The 23,133-nt window shown below is 40.7% G+C and overlaps 1 protein-coding gene across 6 annotated transcripts in view; it reads left to right on the forward strand.

The window, feature by feature from the left end:
• TSPAN4 (tetraspanin 4) overlaps positions 1-23,133 on the forward strand; it is a 436,626-nt gene that overhangs the window by 369,168 nt on the left and 44,325 nt on the right. For 5 of the 6 annotated variants that reach the window (XM_048305953.1, XM_048305952.1, XM_048305951.1 and 2 more), the window contains one exon: positions 13,299-13,373. The exons of the other annotated variant lie outside the window; for it this stretch is intronic. In XM_048305953.1, coding sequence (XP_048161910.1) covers positions 13,299-13,373 — 75 coding nt within the window. The remainder of the gene's footprint in view (positions 1-13,298; positions 13,374-23,133) is intronic. 6 annotated transcript variants of the gene reach the window in all.

Below are 23,133 nucleotides of genomic sequence, written 5' to 3' on the forward strand. Positions count from 1 at the left end.
TTTCCCCCTGAGGGCAGGTCCTTGCAGGAGCTGGGGCACCACTTTGCTCTACCACTCAAACACAATCAGTTGTGGTGGCTTGATCATAGTGCTGTCTTCAAGTAGCTGCTGTATGTACACCTGAACAGACCATTTCTCTATGCTAAAGAAATTTATGCCTGATTAAGTACTTTGATGCTCAAATGTTGATCCAGCTGATCCTTAAGGGTCTGTGTAAACATCATCTTTTAGGTTAATTGCTTAAGATCTATGTTTGAGGAGCTAAATTGCCTGAATTCTCTGCCTTTTGTACATGTTTTGCAGATATCTATATTTATATGCTTACCCTGAAAAAGGTCATTCATTATTCCATGGATAGTCTAGGTTAAAAGTCTCAGCTCCAGACGTTAAATCACGATGGTTTATATAATTTATTACCTGTATTACAGTATCCCCTGCAGGCAGCCCATGAGGATGCTCTTTCTGTATAAAACTCCTGGTAAGCAGAGGTACCTGACCAGTAGAGCTTACCATCTAATTGGGTAAAACAAATGGAAAATATTATTATCCTCATTAGACAGGGAGCTGCAGCAAAGTATAACTAAGTGCCTTGTGGAGGTTGCACTGGGAGACTGAGAGAGCCATGAAGCAAACCCAAATTGTCTAAATCTCAACTCAGTGCCTTCATCCTCTTTTTGTGATTCCATCTGAACATGTCTACGCATCCTGTGTGCTTCAGTGACCTTTAAAAAGCATTTAGTCCATGTTTCCATAATAGTAATGACAATTTTGATTTCTTTTATCATATGTATTGTGTCCAAATAAAAAATAAATGTCCCAAAGCAAAATTATTTCTCAATTTTTATTTTGTTGAAAATGATAAGTGGCAGACTTACCTGTTTTCCATGGGCAACACTGTAGGCTGTCCCAGCTGAGCTGATCAGCCTAACTGCAACATTGCCTTCAGTTAAATGTGAAACAGAACATTTAGAGAAGCTGCTGGAAAGGATCTGTGAACATGGTCTAGTGCATATGTTTTTGCAAATAGGGACTCACTTTTGGTCCAGGAGATCATAGGAATACTGGTAAAAAACAGTATGGGGCTGTATGTGAAGGAAAGATTTTAATCTCTATTTGATTGTTACAGCACACATGTACAGAAACTTAAATAACTACCCATGTCCTAGAAGGAAATAAGATTCGTAGGCAGTTCTTTATTTCACCCTCAGATTTTGTGGCACTTTTTTTTTTCTCCAATGATTTGCTACCAAGAACACATTCTTATGCTCTGTTTGGGATGCAGCATGGCCAGTAATCCAATCAAAAGCAGTAGAGGATCCTTCTCCACACATTACCTACACAAGAATAAATTAGAAATGGGAAAGGCCTTGAAGCAGATAAAATGCTGATTCCTTTCTGATTATCCAAAGCCAGCTGCCTTCTTAGAAAGCACCAAGGCTGGGTAAGTTCCATCACATCAAGGATTAACAAAATTTTGTTAATTAACAAAATGGCTTCGATACACCCACTTCCCATTATTCTGATATATCCTGATTTGTGGATAACCCTGAGTTTTATCGTAGAAAAGCTGAAACAATGGTTAATGAGAAGGGGAATGAAAGTAATCATTAACAGGCAGATCTGTGTGTTCAGTTTAATTTAAATGATAACCTTGTGTTAATAAGCAAGTAGTTCATCACAGCTGCTGGAATGAATAAAATCAGAGTTAAAACTTGGTATTAGGTCAGGACCAGCTGTGGAATGCACTGATGCTATATCATATCTGTGTGACTATCCAGACATCAAAAGATTCTCATTTAGGGAATAGTCCAAGGGGAAAATGAGTGCCCATGGTGTTTTGTACTGTGCTGTTGAGAGTTTTCTGAACTCCAGCCAGCTCATCTGTAAGTGAAACAGCCATAAAGAAAATAAGGAAAAAGTTAATGAGTAGGAAGAAAAGGAAACCAAAAACCCTACTGTTTTCAGTGGTATCTCTGGATCCAGAGAGCTGACAGTTGAAACTTCATTGGTGACAGAGAATTTATTTCAAAGCAACTAAATGGGAAAGAAACAGCCTGTAAATGACTTCATCTCAGTAATTTAATGCTACAGATCAAACAGTAGATTTTCATTCCAGTTTAGCACTTGAGCTGGTGTTCTAGCAATCAAACTAGCAAAATCAGGGAAATGCAGGCTGCAGCCACAGCAGCAAGTAATGCAGAGACCAGGCAGATGCCATGCACACAGCCTGAGAGCTTTATTCATCATGTATATCTCTTCTCTGTGTGGTGGTGCTGTGTTGCATGTGAAATCCCAGCTTGCTGCCTGTTTGGGCTGTAAGTACTGAGCACCAATCTCCTCTACTTTGGTTGTCTCTACTTTGTTATGAAGACTCTGCTCCTCCTTGTCTTTCAGTTTTTAGCTCCTTCTGCTTGGCTGGTACTGAAACTTGTGAGGGGATGGAACCATCTAAGTCCTCCCCTTCCTCCCTTCTTTTCTTCAGCTCTGGGAGCAGTTAATCAAAGGACCTGGGAACTGAGGAGAGAAAGAATAAAGCTGTTTTCCTTCCTTCCTTCCTGGTTTTAGACTCAACCCTAGGGTCAGTGTTGTAGGAAGGGCTTACCTCATAGGGTACATTTAATTTTCTGATATTGGCTGATGCAATACCAGTAGTGCCTGATGTGCTTTGAGTTACAGAATCACACAGTGTCTTGAGTTGGAAGGGACCCATAAGAATTATTCAGTCCTACTGCCTGCTCCTTGCAGGACTACCTAACTAAACGGAAGCATTCAGCTGAGAGTGTGAACCAGAAACTCCTTGAACTCTGGCAGGCTTGGAGCCCCACTTCCCTGGGGAGCCTGTTCCGGTCAGTGAAGAACCTCTTCCTAAAGCCCCCATTCCTCTTTGTAGTGCCAAGACACTGCTTTATGGCCATCATGCAGTGTGGCAGCACCATGTGCAGGAGTCAGGGGAGCTGTACTAATTTACATCAGCTGAAGGTTTAATCTGTTTATCAAAATGGCTATCAGTGTTTGAGTCCCTAACTCCTTGTTGGTTAAAGTGTATTAGCAATACCAGCTTCTCTGACAGTCTGTGCAGGCTCAAGTTCCCCTGTCACCTACAAAGTTTCTCTTATCCCATCTCTTGTCTCAGCATTTAACCAACTCTTATGTGCTCATCTAGGGAACCTCCTGGTGGAAGAGCAGAGCATAAGACTACATAGTGGTCAGGGAAACACTTTCAAGGAAGCCTGTTGGCTGCCAGTGCTTGCAGCTTCTGGACAGTTGTGTTTATTGTCTCATCTGTAAGACTGGCCTCTGCTGGTTTTGATGGGCTTTTGCTCCAGACCTAGGATCACCTGCAAGAGCTGAAAGACAACAGAATTACTCCCATTTTGAAAGTAAAGGACAGGTAACCTGTCTGTTCCTTGCCAGCCCAGACATTCATGTCACTTTTAAGCATAACATTTGCTAATTTTTTTTTCCTAATAATAAGATTATCTCCTCAGATAGAAAGCAATAGGGTTACTAAAGCAGAATGTATGCTTTTATTTCTGGTCGTTATTTTGTTAATTTTAACCACCTTAATAATGCAATTTGAATTGAAAAGCAACATTGACTTTTCTATAAGGGTTAGAATTACCTGAACCTCAGAAAAATGTAACTCTGGAGGTAAAGAAATGGAGGCTAGTTCGTGTAAATCAATGATGCCTACACAAGGTACAGCCAGAGCTGATTTGATGTTACAGATATTTCAGACCCTCAGTATTATGAGCTAAAAGGCAGAATTAGGTAAGCCAAAGTGACTGCTTCTTCATTTTTTAAGCTACTACAAGACTGACGTGCATCTGATGCAGCAGCTTCTGTGTAGCACATTTGAGAACCCCAAGCTGGGGGTAAAACCAGCAGTACAATTTAAATACAGACAAAATACTCTACCTTGGCCTTTATTTTGTCCTTGCCCATCTTCTTGTCACCATCTCCTTCACTTACACATACATCACAGTTTCTAGGCACTGTTTGGAGACTCTTAGAAACAGGAGAATTTTTCTTTTGTTACAGTTGGCAGGCGAGGTCCTATTGCAAGCTTAGCTCAGGGTTTGCAAATACGCATAAGGATAGAACTGCAGAATTTCTTACAGTAATATCTTCCCCTTCAGCTCATTACAAGTCAGCGGAACAGCATGGCCATGTCATCTGCTGTTATCATCCTGGGGGAGCTTCTGTCAGTGTGCCCAGCACTTGGGGTCAGCCAGATGTTCAGTGTGAACAGGAGTGTGGAGCCAGCCCTGCCAAGCCTCAGTCCTCACGCAGGCTGTGGGAACCACTGACTGCTGCTCTCCTGCTCCTCTCGGGGCTCCGAGCTGTCTGATCCTGTTTCATGCTGGCATGCCACATGACAACAAATATCCTGGGGATGGTAGAGTCAGGGAAGAAGCTTCGTTTTCTAAATACACAGGTGCTGTTCAAGTGTGAGTAAAGGTGTAAGTTTAGACACTAATGAACATTGCATGTCATCACCACAGATGGAGAAGGTTGGATTAAACCCAAGCCAGAACCTTTCAGTTGTACTGACTGTATCCCTTACCTGTGTTGGATGGACTCAAGCAGCTGCAGTGTCATTAAAGGAGTGGCACAGGGACTTGAAAGAGCTACTCTGATGTTTTATTTTCTTCTTCAGCCACTCAGACTTCACAAGTAGGATGAGTTTCTCTCCTGACTAGTATAAAGAGTCACACCAGATCATGTCACACCTTTGCATTATGTTTGCAGAAGGAATGAGGCAACCCTTCAAAAAGTCAAAGGCCAGTGAGACCTTTATTTGTGCTAAGGAATCTGCTAAAACACCCACCCTCTGTTGTGATAGGAGAGAGATACCTCGCTAATATTTGATGACACTTCATTGATTTTGAGTCAGGTTTTGTGGAATATGAAAAAATACTAGAAATGCCATAAAATACCAATTAAAATCCTTTGATGCATTGTAGGGGAATATCAGGTCTCTCAACTTTCACTCACTAATGCAGTAAGACGGAACGATTCCAACCGAAAGCAGTAATGAGACTAAAATGAAACACTGTTAATGTGTTAAGACTGCATATGTTGTATATCTTCCCAGAAATAATTACTGCAGATTTCTTTGAGCTTTATTGATCAGCAGGAGTTTTTGCACATTCATAAACAATATAGTCCAAACATAAACAGAGCTGTACTATGTATCCAGCAGGCATAGGGCATGAAAGACTTTGTCACAATCAGAATGAATTAGCTATTAAGGCTTTCAGAGAATAATAGCTGATGAACCAAATTTAGATACATGACGTTTTCATAATGGAGTTTCTGTTCGTAAGTTTGCTCATACACATTACTGCCTTTTTACAGTTTATGAGCAAACTTATAATTTTTATGCTTAGAAAAAGTGATTGTGAGACTAAAGAGATTTACTTCCAAGGAAGTACTTAAAGAGCTAAATATGTACAGCATGGGAGAGAGAGGGCTCAGATGGGACATAAATCTACAAATATTCAAGGAGTATAAATGCTGTGGACAGAAGGGAAGCATCCATGGTGCTGCACAGGGTGGTAAGTAGGAGCAATTGCATGGAGCTAACAAAAGGAGTGTTCGGACTGAGTGTCAGCAAAACCTTTGGTGCTGGGATGTGTAACCAGAATCCACTGTGATGGAAATTGGTAGAAACAAACTGCCCTTTCCCTTCTGCTGTGAAGTTCATGTAGTAGATTAATACACTGGGATTTTATTGACTGTAATTCCAGTTATTGTTGCAATCTGGGCACTGTCCTGTCATTTCTCGCTCGCTGCACTGACTCTTTCTGTACGAGTCTTCCAGGCTGAAGAGGAAGTCACTTCTAAGTACAATTCTCACTGGACTTTCTCTTCTGTTCTCCTCTCCTTGCTCAGTACCTTGAAAAAGAAAATCAAAGGAAGTTTAAAAAAAAATAAGAGAATCTTTCAAAATGTTCCTACTCCTATTAATATATCAGATCAAGATGCCTTCAGGGAATTATGTTAAATCAAGCTTCTAGTGAGAACTAGTAATACATTGAACACTTTTGCTTTCAAGAGTGAAAGAAAGTTTCGTTGGGGTTTTTTTGAGCGCTGACAAAATCTGTACCATATCAGTTTTTATTCTGTAAAAGTCAAGCAACAATATGCTATTAAAAAGCTATTCTGGGAAGTCTTTGAAAATGCTTGAGGATGAACTTCATAATGCTCTGCTTACAAAGCCAGATCCAACAATGGCAAAACTACAGGACCTTTATAAAGAATGGGTAGTTTTCGAGTACCTAGACTTCTTTTTTTTCATATCTCAGTGGGAATTCTGGCATTGATTCAGACTTTTCTTAGATGGCTTGAATTTTTCCAAAGTGTGGAATATGCAGTAAATTTGGCAATAGTTTATAGCATTCAGAGTCTCTGACAGTGTTACCCCTTTTGGTGTTCAACTTATGCATCAGTTTGTTGATGCATCTGTCATAATTCGGTTGGGCATGGAGATGCTTCACTTCTGCAGGGAAGGCAAAAGATTTTAACAATGCCAACCATAGTAATGAGTCATCATCACTCAACCCATTAAATTATATTTAAATATAACCTATTATAAAATAATAGAAAAATTACAAAGAATATTAAATTGGCAGAAAGCTTTAAATTTTCAGGTAGCATGGTAAAGTGTGGCTGCTGTAAAATACATTAAGTTCTTTTGACTTTAAAATGGAGCTCTACGAATTTCTAGGTGTCCTGGTTTCATGAGGGATAATAGAGCTCATTTTCTTTCTATGACAGTAGGTAAAGGTTTGACATAATTTATTTAAAAAGGAGAGATACTATTTACAACTTCAGTATTAAATACAGGGTGTTATCCCTGGAGAGTAGGAAGTGTGCAGGATATGAGGTTACATTTGACAGTATTTCTGTTCATACCAAATTACAATCTAAAAATCAAGCAGAGTTCTTTCAAATGTGTGGAGATCCTGCATTTTAATATATATGCCTTTGTCTCATACCAGGATAAAGTGACAAATGTAATAATTGGGTCATTGTGCACCATACCACTTCCCACATTCCTTCACATTTCTTGACATGGAGAAGCAATGACACCTTCTTCCAGAGTAAGAAAAGGCTATGTCTAAAGTGCTTAACCCAATTTAAAGCTCCCCAGTAGAAGAGACACATAAATACTGGAGGGGAAGGGATCTAGTGGAGGGCCAGTGTGGTGATTGTGGGGCACATGATGTGCAAGGACAGACTGAGAGAGTTTGTTCTGTCTTAAGAAATTAAAGCAGGGAGGATATTTTATTCATTTCTTCAACTATCTTGCAGTAGAGTCAAAAGAAAATAGAGCTTTTGGAAGGATTCACAGGGATGGTGCGAGAGGTAACAGGCACAGGTTAAAACCAAAGGAAATTCCATTTAGAGATGCTGAATATTTTTATTATTTTTCTTATCATGAATATAGTCAAGTGTTGGAAAAAAGTATCCAGTGAGGCTGTGGATGACTGTCCATCTTCATCCTAGGAAATGCCCCTAAGGTGACTGGGCACAGCTCTGCACAGCTTTATGTAGCTGACTGTGCTTTTAGGAAGGGGTTGAACTAGGCAATCCCCAGAGGTCACTGACAACCAGTGTGTTCCTGTGATTCTAAGAGACTCTGTCTTCTAGCAGCCAGAGCTGGTTCATTCTTGAGCACCAAAGTTATATATGTACACACTAGGACTAGGCAGACAAATTAATAACCCTTCCAGGCACTGAAGACCAACTTAGCCCAAAGAATTGTCTGTAATTTCTTCTACTGAGGTGTGTATTCATTAGGAAATGACATGTAATACTGAAATTAAAGATGATCAATGAGGATTTGGTAATCTAGCCTCACTAAAAGGCAAAATGGTTGTATCATTTGTATCATCACTGTACCAAACTTGAAGTTAATGTTACAGAGGAAGGACTGTGTAAATTTTCCATTTTTTTTCTCTTCATCATGGGAGCTGGTGCAGGTGGAGAGCAGTTACCTTGCTAGAACATTTTCACAGGAGCAACCTCCCTGCTCATGTGTTGTACTTCATACTGTCCACCTTGCAGGCTGTTTAATCATTATGGAAAACAGCACAGGCTGTCTGTTGAAGTTATTTGTTCAGTTTCTTAGGAAGGTTGTGCTAATTTGTATGCACTTTGGTGTAAACAATATATTTGCTAGGCCATGGACTTTAAAATTGTTTTGGAATGTGTCACTATTCCAAAGAAACAGCTGGGTCTTGGGTCTTCCTACTACTTTCATGTTTGTTGGAGAGGATTTGAATAATACTTTGCAAGAAACAGGTCTGGCACACTGAGATCCTACTGTCCTTTTCTGAGACAGCCCCCCATCAAACTAAAAGCGTTCTTCAGCAAGCAGTGTAAACACAGCAGTTGCAATTTTGCCATCGGTTATATCATGTTTGGTCTCACGGCAAAATGTTAGGAGGCTAACAAAACAATTACACATTGGTTTTTCATTGTATTGTGCCACTTTTGTCTTTGGGAGACTGAGAGAAGCTACTCCTGACATGGAGGGATGGGCAATTTGGGCAACATGACCCAGCTATTGAGAAGATTTGGGAAGGAGAGGCGGTGGGGAAAGCAGAAGGCCCCATCCAGTGTATTAGTTTGTGATGTCAGTCATCATGCAGAGAACCAAGTGTCTATAGCATCTGAGAAACCAGGGAACCCTGTTTGTTTGGAAGGGAAATACAATTAACTTGTTGTTCTGTGCCTGGGTGAGGAGCAATGGAAATGTGCTTTAAGTGATGCACATAGGCTACAGTTCTTGATTCTCCAACTGATATTAACAGGCTGAACAAAACTGGAAGGAGTGGGTCAAAAGCCTGGTACAGATCCGATGGGGATGAAGTTGAAAGTTGGGACCTCCTCTCCTCTTGCAGGCTTTTCTCTCTCTGACAGCAGGAGGGCGGTGCATGTCCATGAGGTGGGCTTGATAGCAATTGCATACTTCCTTTTCCATACTCCTTTAATGAGAATCTATGGGAAAGTCAAAGGCTTTGTAGAATCTGAAGATAGCTGCTGAGAAACTAGCCTTACTTTTCCTAAGGGTTGGAAATCAGCAGTGGTAGACAGAAGGGTGTCACCTCCCTCCTCATCAAAATTTCTGTCGGGTTATTTCAGGTGTAATTTATGAAAAGCTGAGCATTAGGGACCTCTCCACTGAACCTCTGCTGGGTTGCATCCCACTGTTTGACAAGTAGTATGGTGAAGCATTTCTCTGTACAAGGTCAGATTAATCTTTTTTTATGGAGTTTCACATGAATGCTTTGCTTTGGGATTGTAGTTTCTCCATGCATAAATCTTTATTATACCAACAGCCTACAGCCCCTGTGAACCAAACAAAACTCAGTTTTATTCCTCTCTGTATTTATCACCACAGTGAGAGAACTCAATTGGAAAGGAACTCTGAGAGTTTCCAGCAGGCGTGGTGGGGGTTTAGGCGCTGTGAGTCTTCAGTGAGTTCATGTTTCTTCTTTCTAAATTTGAATGGTATATGCCAAGCTGGGTCTGGCCCTAGATCGGGCATCGTTCCCTTTAGGATGATACTGAGGATGGAACTGAAAATGAACTGTTGTTGGAAGCTGCTGTGGAATAGAGGAGCAGGTTGTGCATGTGTCCACGCATGCACTTCAGCCTGCTGAGTCACAGGATGTGCTCTGGTGTGCAGGCCTTGCTTTGCAGCCAGCACAGGCTGAAGCCTTGATTTCTGCTTTCCAAGGTGTTGGTTTGGGTTCAGGTACAGCCCTTCTTTAGAGAGGCAGCATGACAGATGAGCTGACATCGAAGTGCTTGTAGCTTTTACCAGGTGATGAGTTTGAAGCCTCCACATTGAGGTTGATCTCACTTAATTAGCGTTTGTAATAAAAGATACAGCAAAGGTCTCTACTGTCTGCACATGTGGGGATTCCTCATACTTGTTAGTTATCTGTGATATAACCATGTGGGCCCTGTCAATGGATGCAAATGTAAAAGAAAAGATAGAGTTAGATATTTTATATAAAACCAAACTATTTTTCTATGGAGATAAAGCATAATCCTGTTTATCTAGGTTTTGAATTTCTGAACAATGTATGTTCGTTTTGGTTCACTGTATGACTTCCAAGATCTGCAGTGCATGAAACCAAATTCCCAGTTTGGAGGACCCTCTCAGTCTATGCCGGGAAGGACTTAAACATGATACATAACCATCACTGAGAGGGTTTTTATTCTGATATTTCCTAAATCTTGAGTGCTTGACACCACAATTTTAGCATCTTTTCTGATGGCAGTGTCATACCTATTTCTCTAGTATGACCTGAGGAAGGCAGGAGCACCATCATGGTCTCACCAGAAGGTCCAGCCTCCTTCTGCTAGTGGACACTGGCACAGCTGGCAACAGCAGCTCCCTGCTCCAGTCTGAAGATGGGAGCTTTTAGCAGAGTTGGTGTTACAGAGGAAAATACTCTTGAGACATGAAATTTCACTTAATTTGTTGCTAATTAAGATAGAATTTTAATTAGTGATCCTAGAATTGAGAAATAATGACATGCTTGAGAAAACACCTCCACTTCCCTCCAGATACCTTTCCTTCCCCCTTGCCACTCCCATACTCCCATACAGTACTGGGGGTCAGTGCAGGGCACTTTCCTTTTTAAACCATTTTTTCTTTCTTTCTCCTTTTTTTTCTGCCATGGCTCCAGCATGGGATCCTCCCCAGGCCACCATCTTCTCAAAGGCCTCATTTTTCCTGGGTATCCATGTGCACAGGTGTCCCCTGCCCCCTGTGTCTCCCGCGTGGATCGTCTGCTGCTTGTAGGTCCACTTTTTCTAAAACTTGTAGCCAGATCATATCCTAAGCCAAATCATTCCCCATCTGCTGTTAAAAATGTTCTTACTTAGGGTTGCCTTTCTCCTGCAGTCACTCCCTGGCTTCATCTGTACTCTCTCCATGCTGCTGCATGCAGAGAAGGGATAAAAAGCTTTCTTGAGAGCGCAGAAAAAGCAGATCCCTAAGTTTTATTCCAGTTCCTGGACATACCGTGGTGTTCCAGGTCATGTGTTGTGAAGTGGGACTGGAGGTTATTTGCTTTGGGGAGATGGCAGAAAGGCACCACAGGAGCAGAAAAGATCTGTGGGGTGGTTTGTGCGTTTTCTGGTTGCGTTTGAGCATGTTGGGTGTATGATTTGAAGGTTTTAGCTGCTGAGCCCTCTTCATCTCTATGATGTGTGAAATGCAGCCTCTTGAAAGCTAATAACTTTCCCACAAACATCCACTCGTAGCTGGGTAAGACAAAAGGCTGAAATTTCAGTGCCTGAAATGGAGCTGCCCTGTGTCAGGTCCCTGCTCTAAACAGTATGAGAGGATTTCAAATTAAAGCACCAGAAATTTAACCTGGGAAGAATTGTATACTTTGCCCTGCTTCATTCTTAGAAGTAATTGGAGTGCTATTTTTGACATTCTTCCAAAAGCTTTTATCCTTTCAACAAAAACAAGCACAGAATATATAAGCACACACAATTAAGGTTTGGCAAAATGATAAGCTGATGAAACTGAGATCCTGTAGTAGGAAATGCTGATCACTGTATATAATGGGTAACAAACAGTCTTTCTCCTTTGTTCTAGAAATTGTCTCATGCAATCCTGTCTATGCCAGGGAATTTCATAGGGAGAAAATGATGTTCATGTGCACGTTTTGGAAAAGCGATGCTTTTACGGATGAGCAAAAAAGTATTCTACAGCCAGATGGATAGAGCAAAGTGTCCATGGATCTTTGCAAAGAGGGATATGCTTTGTCCTATTCCAGTTAATGCTATGCAGCAGGCTGAAATTGTAAAAAATAAGCAAGCTGCACCAAGATGGGTTTGCAAAGCCATACAGAAGGTCAGTGTTGGATGGTAATGATATGGAAATCAGCTTGGATCACAGGCATAAATGAGTTCTGGGATTCAAAAGTGGGCAGTAATAGGATCCAGTGTTAGGGTCAGGCAGGTGTAAAAATACTGGTGATGAAAATTTGAAAATAAATAATTTAAGATTCGTGGGGCAAAATGCAATGACTTTTGTAGACACAGTAGTTGTACCAGGGAAGAAAAGTATTTTCCCCTTCGTGACTTCTTGCTCTCCATTCAGTCACATAAATCCATGGGTTCAAAGGTTTGGTTTTGGCTTACCAGGCAGTGCAGAAATTCTGATAAAGGCTTAGTAGCTATTAAACTTTCATAGGTTTGCAGCCTTGTGGTTGAAGAGACAGTAACTGCTTTTTTTCTCTTGGGGATGGGTTTCCAATTAAGTCTGTGTTGCTAAGTATTAGAATTCCAGGCTTACAGGCTGCTAAGTGTGTGAATTTTGTGTTATAGGGAGCTGGACCTTTCCCTGAGCCTAAAAAGTTTCCAAAATTACTCTCTCCTTTACCTATCTATGCAAAACTGAGTTTCATTTAATGCTCTGATAGCACTCACTCGAAAGTCTGCAGGTGCTGTGTTGATGCTGCTGCAGACCCATCCAGCATTGTACCAAAATGCAGAGGATGTGGTTTCCCAGAAGTGTCTGGCATTGCCAACAGTTCCTCTCACTGAAGTCAATCAGAGCTGAGGGCTTTAGAGTATCTGCCTGAAATCCCTGTGTTAGAAGTTTTTTATCCAGCCCTTCAAACTTTTGACTCCTGGGTTTTAGGCGGTTCCATGGCTTATGAGGAGAGAGAGAGGTGGGCCAACTTTACTTTGATGTCTTCAGTACAAATCAGCCCCTTTCAGCTGAAACTCCTGGGTGATTTGTGTAGCTCTCTGGAACTGCTTGTAAAGCTAACTTGGTGCACCTTTCACTTCCCCTTGATCCCACAACTACCCTTGAAAAGAGCTATGACTTCATGATGTTTGGCCCAGGCTACCTTCTCTTGCTGTGGGAAGTTAAGCTGTGGATTTCACAGATATCATTGGATATCATCACTAATACCCAGTGGGGAAAAAGGAAAGAACCCAGCATGGGAAGACTCCTCAAGGTTTGCTGTCAAAGAGAGCACTGGCTTGCTCTTTGTGGGGTTTTAGGCTGTTCTGCTGAAACCAGTGCTATGAATGAGCCCTGCCTGTGCCCAGGCACTGTGGTGTTTCCTAGTCCTTCACCTGCTTTTTCAGTTGCAGCAGCTTTGTATCCTGCTGCCTGTATGACTCCCACTTCCCATTCTGCATGATCTGCTGAATGTACTTACTGTGCATCCAGAAAAAGCTGAAATAATGTTGATGGCTTTTGCTTTTGTTTTATCCCCTGTCCTTTCTTCTCTTGACAGTTTTTTATCATGCTGTTAATTATATTTCTGTTGGAGCTCACTGTTGTGATTCTGTTCTTCGTCTACACCGACAAGGTAAGTCAAATTCTTCATTTTTCTTTCCCCTTCAGCAAATTTATATGCCCCTTTTTCCTATAAATAAACCATGAAGCACTTGGCTTGGTATGCACATCATGCTTCTGTCTTCTTTGAGACACTCCTCTCAGAAGGAGCTCTCTCAGAATGCATAAACGGCCTGGCAGGACTGGGCTGTCTTGCTTGCTCAAGTGTACGACTCAAGGTCACAGATACTGCCAAGTGCATCTGTCATTAACAACAACAAAAAAAAGAAACAAAAAACCCCACAAAAAACCCCACAAACACCAAAACCCCCCACAAAAAAAGCAAAGAAGCCAACAAGCCTTACTAGGAGCATGTAGGAAGAGATACCCATCAGAGTGAATAGGATTTTAAAAAATGTGGTTATGGTTTAAGAGCCACATTGATATTGTTAAAAAGGAAATGTACTCTGCACAGGCAGAGGCATAAAATTCATTATCTTTCCACATTGCTCCTTGCAGCACATGGGTACTTAGAGCCTAGTGGAAAGCCAAAGTAAATGCATGAAAGTTCAATAAACACAGCTTTTGTTTGTGCTTTCACATTTTACTTACGTTTGACTATTGTTCCTTCTGTTGTAAGGGCAATATTGCCTATCTGAATTATATTTATCCTTAAAATAATTTTTCTTTCAAAAAATCTTAAATGAATAACTCCAAAGCAAGGGCATAATTGTGTGCCACCTGCTTCCAATCAAAATTAAAAGTCCCTTACATCTGAAGACTAAGGGAACTTGAAAATTACAGGGAAGGTTGCAAAATTTTACCATGAATTAACATTTGTCAGGTACATGAGTGGTAAACACTTTCTTCTGGAATGGGAAGGCAATAGCAAAAAAAATAGAAAAACCAAACCAACACCACCACTGTGTTCATTAATAAATAAATTATTAATTAATATAATGAGTAGTATATTAATGACATAAGTGAGTGATTATGTATTAGTCATATAAGTGAGTGATTGTCAGGTGCAGTTCTGAAGGACTTTAAAGAGCTAGGTTCCCAGACAGTGTTCTGTAGCTGGAACGTGGAATTAACTTGCCAGGTAATTACAGTAGAAGGGACAATTTAAAATTACTTGTATGCATTACTGGATTCTGAATTACTTGTCAGCTCTTGGGAGAAAGATCTACACATCATACAGGACTAAAGGCATCTACTTAATATGCAGTGGGCCTCCAAAACCCAAACACAACATTTGGTTATATTAAGAAAGAAAATCAGTTAGAAAATATTATCATGTCATTGTATAACAGACTTGCCTCACTGTCAATATAATGTTGAGTTTTGGTTACAGAAGCGATTAGAAGTGCTAGAAGGGTGGAAAAGAGCTGTTGTGAAGAGGGATTATAGAGACAACCTAGATTCAGTTTGGGAAAGGAAAGAGATTCTCTGCTTAGGAGATCTTACAAAGAGTGATTACAGTTGTTTCTAAAATAATGGCAGACTTAAAGGAAAGACCTGTCCTGAACACAGAAGAAATACATGAAAATGTTTCTGATTAGGTTTATAAAATAAATGGGTCTTATGTTCCAAGTCATCATCTTGTAGAACTCATGTTGTTGGCTGGTGTTGAGGCTGATAGATCAGTAAATGTGTGGGTATGGAGGAAAGAAAAAAAACAATTAAGTATTTTTATTCATAGAGTTGTCAGTGCTGTTAGGTTGACAGGTGTGTCACAGAGAGTGTTTGTCCTCACTCTTCAGAGGTAACAACAGTGAAAAAGTACCAGGAAGGATTCCCTTCCTCCTTCAGCCTGTTGGTTTGCAGTGGTTTTTATTGATTCTTAATAAAGAGATCAGGAAATTAACTTTCCTCTGACTCACATACTGCAGGAGGTAGTACCGTGCAGTTGTCTGTAAGATCAAAACAGAGTCTAAAATATGGGCTCCAGTTCAAGTGCAGTTTTACTGAGTTAACAAATTGCTGTAGTCTCTGTATTGCAGATGATCAAATTTGAGTCTCTTAATGTTCCTGTATGAGTTTAAATCTTATACTGAGGAAATCAATAGTTTGTGTTACACTTGCAGTCCTGCCTACTGCAGAATAAATAAAACAGCAGCAGCAGCCTAAAACTAATATTTTCATACAGCATGTTTAGAGTTTGTGTGCTGGCTTTCCCGATGTGATAAACAATATTGCCACACGTATGGGAAAGTAGCAAACCCAAACAAGTCCACCACAGTAATTCAGTTAATATAGATCCTTGGAAAATCAGTGAAGGAACATTCTACACTGACACTTGTCCATCAGAAGAAAGGAAGGTTAGTTTTGTGTGCGAAAGCAGAAGAGGACTCTGCAGATTGTCACTTTGAGCAGTACCAGCCACAGGGTGGGTGTGTATCCATGTGTTTGTGGGCACGCTGCGTGGGCTCCCTCCCAGGTGGTGAAGCAGTCTCTCTGGATCCATTGCTGGGACTGTTGCTTTAGTACTGTGTTAGTTACTAAAAAGCATCATGGCAACAGTTCTTTACAACCGTTCACAGACAGGCTTTTGGCATAGGGCTTTTTATTCCCTTACTGTGGAGGGGTGTGGAGCTGTGGACATAAATGGGGAGTCCCAACAGCCTCAACTGACCTATTCTCGTTCATCAGCTTGGGAGAAGCCCAAAAAATGCCTCTGCCTCTCATTCTAGTGACTTGGTAGCAGCTTCTCTGAGCTTTTAAGCAGCCAACCTGATCTCATGCCCTAGGATGTCATCTTTTCTTTTCTTGATGGATAAAGGTTTATCTTGATCTCATGAGATAAATGCTGCCCTGAAGTTCAAAACTCTTTCTCTGAGCTGGCTATGCAGTGTGATACTGTGAAGAGAGAGGGACTTGGAGAAAGCTCAGAAATCCAGAGTGTAGGGAGGAAAAGTAGTAGTGCCTTGTTTCTTGGAACTGTACTGTAGAACTCCTTGGCAGGGCCTGTGCTCACACCTTGTTCTCTATTCCTCCAACTGTCCTGACTAGTTGTGTTGCAAAGTACAAAACTTGACTTCTGCAAATGTGAATGTGGGCTGTGGTGGAATGCGTTCCTGTAGGATGGTTGTATGGAAAAACCGATAGCCCTTTTATTTTGTCCTGGCTGTTGCCAAAGCAGCAGAGGGACTGGTTCATAGGCTGTCTTCAGCTCAACGTGAGCACCTGAGGGACTTGGAAACTCCTGTTGACATTTGCACACATTCATATAAAAGTTCCTAAAATGTGGCTTTTAATTTTTTGATGTCAGAAGTACCAGCCCAGGAGATGTGGGCATTGAATGGAGTTTGTGTGATTATGAAAACTGAGGCAGGTTGTTATCGTCTTGGGTGCAGTACTTTTTCAGGCTACATTTATGCCCCCATTTGTAGTGGTCCAAACTCCAGGGACATTTCTGGAGTCATGTGGATGGTTGTGTGCATGGCTGCCTATCTATAAGAGGAATTTGCTCTTTAGTATGTTTTATTTTGGTTCCATCAATACAGAGCAGCATTTGATATTTCTGTAAGATTGACATCTCTATATGAGACTCTCTGTATTTATAACACATCCACGGAGTACTGAGAGGGTTAACCTTAATTTTATTGTGATAAGGAGAAAGCAGCAGAGCCCTATCCTGTCAGAGATTGGATACTCATATTTCTCAACACCAGATTGGATCCTGCTAGAATGTAAATTATGCTAATAAAATGCATAGTCTTGTACCAGTTCTAACTTGTATAATCCTCCTGGTTTTAGCATCTGTATTTATTTTTCATTTGATGATTCTTCTGGCAGCATAGAAAAAGAAAAGTCCATATTTACTTTTTTGCAGCTGTAATAGGTGAGTTTTTCAGTAGATGTCTGCATTTTATATGATTTACAGGCAGACCTATGTAATGCCCACAAATGAAAGAACATAACTAAAGCACCGTCATGTGTGGTTGGTTTTTTTGGGGTTTTTTTTTTGGAGTGGGGTGTTTTGTTGGGGGGTTTTTTGGTTGTTGTTTTTTTGTTTTGGTTTGGGTTTTTTTTCTTTTTAAATGTCAAACTGAGTAACATAAGCCAGGAAGGAACAAAAGCACTGAAGAATCACTGACTATGATATTTGATTATGGGAGCAGTTACTGCTATTGGCAACTTGAAGTTAAGATGAGAATTTTCAATAAAGATTAGGCCATTAACTCGCTTGGGTCCCTGTGAAAATTACAGCCTAAATTCCATGCCTGCTTAGCTGTGTTGAAAATGGCCCACAGAATAGCCCACAGAGGATTGAAAAATAATGGCTACTTCTGTTTTTCATGAAATGTGTGAAAATGATCTTGTTTTATATGCTGCTCCTCTATAGCTTTTGCTGCTGTCTTGTAAAAAAATGTGGTCTGTAGATAGATGCATTTCTTGCTTTTGTTTTTGAAAAGAAATTAAAAATTGTTTTAATTCCTGATTGATATTTTGCCTCCTCCCATACAAGGATAGCAGGTTGGAACTTAGTGGATATGATTTCAAGTACAGCTCAGTCCTCACAACCTCTTACACATTTGACTTTAGAAAATGGAAAAACAGAATCTTTTCCACCCGCTGCACTCATGTACAGTTGGTCACAGAAATTATCTGATCCTGCTGAGCTGCTCGCTGGTGTGAGGGAGGGATTCTCAGAAAACCGATGGAATTATTCATATAAAAAGTTTAGTTCAAGTCTGCTGCAGAAACTTGTTCTCACTGAGCTTCTGTCAAGAGAGCTTAAAAGTTTTCCATGTTTGCCTTTGACAGTGCAGCAGTAATGTCTCCTTGGGTAATGAAGTGCCTCATGTTCCCAGTCAGCACAGCCCACAGGGCTGTCCAAAACACACACACAGGACATGCTAACATTGCTGAAAGTGGAGGAACGGAGCCTAAAGTGAAGAGACAAGATCACCCAAACTGTATGCAGTTCAGAGGTGGTCTTAATTTACTGGAAAACAACAGGCCGTGGAAAATCCTGCAGAACTGACAGAGTGGTCGCCACACCACTGTTCAGTCAGATGGCCCTTTTCTAGCAATGTTTCTCCATCAGCATTTGACTTTGCCTACACCAGCCCCTTCTTACTGTTGGAACTCTTGAGTGGTGGTAGAATTATTGGGTGCCTGTATCCTCCTTTGCCACTGTGAACAAGGCTGTTCCTGCTGCTGTGCAAGGCTGGGATCATTTCAGGACCGAATCTGTGTGGGTAGTGTGCATACTTGTCAGCACGCAGAGAAGGCTTTCTAGAGGACAAGGCCAATTTGAACTCCCTCTGGTATTTCTGTGGGGATGTGCAAGTCCTGGCATATGTATGTAGCAGTTCCTGAGCAGCCTTTGTGTTAATGCTTTATTTTCCAGTTAAGGTTCCGTTTGGTTTGTCTCTAAAAGACCTTTAAGATTATCGAGTCCACCAATCAAGCAGTTCCTGGCATGTACCAGCTCTCTGGCAGTGTTCTGGAATCTGGGTTTTGCATTAGGTGCTGACGCAGCTAAAACCTGTTTCTCAGGATCAACAGGAGTAGCACTGCAGGCAGATGTGGAGGAATCTACAGATTGCCTCCTGGATGGTGATGCACTGCAATTACTGCTCTGAGAGTCTGATGTGTTAGCGCTGGTCAAGTATTTTATTTCTCTAATGCAAAATAATGTTATATAAATGGTGATATAAAATAAGAAAAGACAGAAGTGTCTCTGTGGTTTATTTTACTTGGTAATAAGCTTAATTTTAACTAGTTTATTAGCATTTCAGTACTGGTGTCCCACAATAGGGAGTTGCAGAAATTTCATCAAAAGAATTTAATTATAGCCGATTTAGCTCGGCAGTCAGGCATAGGTTTAAATCTCTCCCTGTTCAGCACAGAACCTAAGTGCACGCTTGAACCCATGTGACTGATTTCATCGTATGCTCAAGTCTTGTTAAAGTTGATCTGCACCTTATGGGTCTCTAAAAGAAATATTGCTAGGAAAATGCTAATGACAGTGAAAATTTGTGGAGTGTGTAAAGAGGCATCACATCTTTCATTCCATAAGGAATTCAGTGAAAAATAATGAATGTTTTCTTAAAAGCAGTATTGTTTAGCTTTTTCCATTTGCTCTGAACATCTTTCTGTTTTGTGTCTTGAACTCCAGCACATCACTTTAACCTTTTATAGGCAGGAGGAGGTGAGGGGCACGGAATCTATTTGCCTGTGCAATTGGAAAAACCAAACACACAAAGGAAATCCCAGTAGTTTCACTAATTCATTTGTCTAAGTAGGATTTCACTGAAAGTGCACTTCCAAAATGTTATTAACAGGCTTGTTGAAGGATAGCACAGTATTGATGAAAAGAATTAAGTGCATGCTCAGAAATAGGTGTATTTAGGAACAATAGCTGCAGATAAAGTGCATTAGGGCTTCCCATTGGGAACTCTTGATCAATGGTTGATCAAGGCCTAATTGATTCCTTGAATAAAACGTTAGCAGGGGAATGGGTGCAGGGAAAGGAAAATCAAACTCTCCTAAATTAAGCTCCATGCCTAACACAAGTACTCTTTGTAAAGATCAGATAATGCAGCAGCCTGCCAGCTCTTTGTGCCTCCTGTCTTCCTATGTTGGCTGAGTTCAGAAATGAAGATGCAGGTCGGTGTCTCAACCTCGGCAGTATGGATTTTTGCTCGTTTTGCAGCAAGTTCAGTATTTTCCGTAGTGTCCTGCTGCACAGTTTGGAATAGTTCTTTTTTCTCAGGAGAAATCCAGTTCTAACCCCCAGCCTAGCTAACTGGGATATTAGTTCCCAGATCTGTATGGGTGAATTGAACACAGCTGTTGCTGCCATTTGTGCCTGGCTTAAAGCCAGCCAGATCTATCTTTTATTTCCTTACATCACTAAATTTGTCTAAGAGTTTCCTGATAAATACTTGGTAATGTATCAGTTAGTCTGCAGCAGAAAGATATGTAATTTGGCCTCCTTCTTGCTAGTTTGCAATCTAATTACAGGTTAGCTCATGATCTCAGGAGCATGTCAAATTATGTCTTTGTTGTGGAGCACTTTTACGATTATCTGTTTCCCATACCTCAAGTTTCAGGTTTCATAGTAGAAAAAATGTAAGTGGTGCAGGTCTTCAACCAGCCTCTCCCAAGGAAGACTCTGGAATACAGTAGTGGTGGTTATTAAATACTTTGCATGTCTGTGTGCTTTCCATTCATCCCCTTAAAGGGTGTTATAGGAGGTGAGTAGTTCAGCTCTGCTGTTGCTGACTGGGAGAAGTGATGTGAAATGCTAAATCCTGAGGGTGCAGTGTGTCTCAGGAAATACGTACTGCCCTCGTGTCTGAGTGAATGGAGTGGGACCTTCCTGTTCCACAAGACCAGTTTTTACTCAGTTTTGACTTAGCTGTGGTCACATAAGAAGCCATTTCAGCATCTGGGTGGATCTGGAACTGAGTGCATGCCAGTGTTGAGTACTGACAGAAGTAAAGTGAGAGGCCCTGGCTTACACACGCCTCATCAACATCAGCTTTAGCTGGTGACTGACCCCCAGCTTGCATCTCCTAACTGCTGGCACTCGTTTTCTACAATTTTATTTGACAAAGAGAAGAATAGCAGAAGGAGAAAAGAATGGTTTAGAAAAGTGATAAAATAAATAATTAAGGCAGCTTTAGGCATTTAAATACAGGCAACATCAAATGCTGAGGGATGACTGAGGTAGTATATTGAAGCAGACAGCACATTTTTTATTCATTCTATGAACATTTTTGATGTGTCACAGTATATTTCAGGCAACACTAGAAAATGACAGTAAACTAAATGCTTAACATTTTTTACGTATTAGAAAAAGAGAGGGGAAGATGATATTTTGTGTTATCAGACTGTAAGCAGGCCAGTAGCATATAGTCCTTGTCTTGGATTTGTCAGCTGCAGTTGAAGAATGATGAGCTAGGTTGATCACTTTATTAGGCATAATTTGCAGCTGAGGTTTTTTAAACTCCTTCCTTTGATTTAACTCAGCAATGGTCTGCAGTGAACTGGTTGAGACAAGGATCTGTTGATCTGCAGCTCCAAACCATTACCAGTTCTTGGTTCTCTTAAGGGTGGAGTGTGTTGAGTGACCCTTCAAGGCCACAAATCATGCTCAGGGACAGTATTACCCAAACTCCCTGATCTGTCCAAGGCTTCTCATTGGAAATATTGCTGCACTGCAAGATGGTGTTATCTTTTCCGTTGATAAATTTGTGGGTTGAATTCTTGCTGTGAAGTTCAGACACAGGAAGGAGGTTCAGCAACTTGCTAGACACGAGCCATTGTACCTTTGGAAATATATTCCCCAGACTTAAAAAACCAGCATAATCAATGGTGTTTAGCAACCAGTGGTCATTGATGCCTGCTTGCTGGAATAATTTTTAATATGAATTAACAATCCTTAATCATTTGGGATCTTGGGCTCCCTGAATCTATGTGCAACAAAATGTGATTGACTTGACAGTAGGAAGTGACTGAGCTGGAAGATAGAGTAGATTTTGTGTAAAGGGATATGTCTTGACAAGGGAGCAGAGTGAGAGCTTTATTTTACATTTTCTGAGTGCACACATTTCTTACTTGACATGTACAGTGCCTCTGATAATTTGGATGATGGTAATATAAAACAATTCTGCTTTAGTGTCCTGGCATTACCAGTGAGTGAGGCTTGTGCAAAAATTGTTTTAACTATGGCACAATCTTAATTCACTTTGTTGTACTGCAGTAATTTTGTGTACCCTCTTCTATGCCTTTAAATCGCAGGGAAGGCGTCCCTGAGAACAGAGAATTTTCAGAGAGGTTGTTCTTGTCGAAACCCATTCACCCCCCTGCTCCTGCTACTAATTGTCTTTGATACAATTTCTTAATGAGTTGATTTCTGTCGTAGAGTATTGAATTATTATACATCAGTATATGTTTTTATTTTCTTGCTTTCTCTGTTTTGTGCTTTACTGCCATAATCCAAGGATGATGTTGTTCTCCCAGACGTTTTTGCCATCTGCACCTTGCCTCTGAACCACAGGAAAGCAGAACAAGACATGTCATCTCCTTCAGCAGTGCTGATGTTGCCTCTGTTGACAAAGTCCTAACCTCAGCATTTAGGGAACCTTTTCAGAGGTCACCTTGAAGGGCATATTGAAGTGCAAACTGAATTGCATGTTAAATTGGTAAATTATGTAAATGAAGCAAAATGGAAAAGATACAAAAGATCATTGAAGATATTTGAGGAACTACTAGAAGTCTTTATCTAGAGATATAATGAAAGTAGAAAGCCACAAAGCATGTGAGATTTTGATTAAGAACGAGATGTTTGTCAGATTTTTCGCACAAGACATCTCGTTTTTCTTTTAACAATTCAGGACCAAAGGAGTTGCAACAAGATTTGAATTAATCAAAATGTTTGAAGGGATATTTAAGAGCTGTGAAGAGAATCAACATTTCTCTCTATGCGACAAGGACTCACAAGGAAATGTCCTGTAGATTTATTTCAGGTCTACCTTTTTCTCCATGAATAGGGAATGCATTGTAGGTGGCACAAAAACAGCTGGATCTGTGCAAACAAAGAGAAGAAATGTTTTTTTCAAGGTCAGTCAGCTTGAGAGGAAAAAAATAATTCTTTTCTTTTGAGGACTGTGAAGAAAATGGGGAGGATGTGCTGCATACCTTGAAGTGTGTTGAAGTGGGACTGATATTTAAGTAAATGTCAGCAGCATGCCCTTGCTGCTGGCACCACTGCAGGTGACCATTCAGCAGCCAGATGTGGTTTCCCAGGGCTGGGTGTTCCGATGGAAGCCTGG

This window comes from Corvus hawaiiensis, chromosome 6 (genome assembly GCF_020740725.1).
Source record: "Corvus hawaiiensis isolate bCorHaw1 chromosome 6, bCorHaw1.pri.cur, whole genome shotgun sequence".
Lineage (NCBI taxonomy): Eukaryota > Metazoa > Chordata > Aves > Passeriformes > Corvidae > Corvus > Corvus hawaiiensis.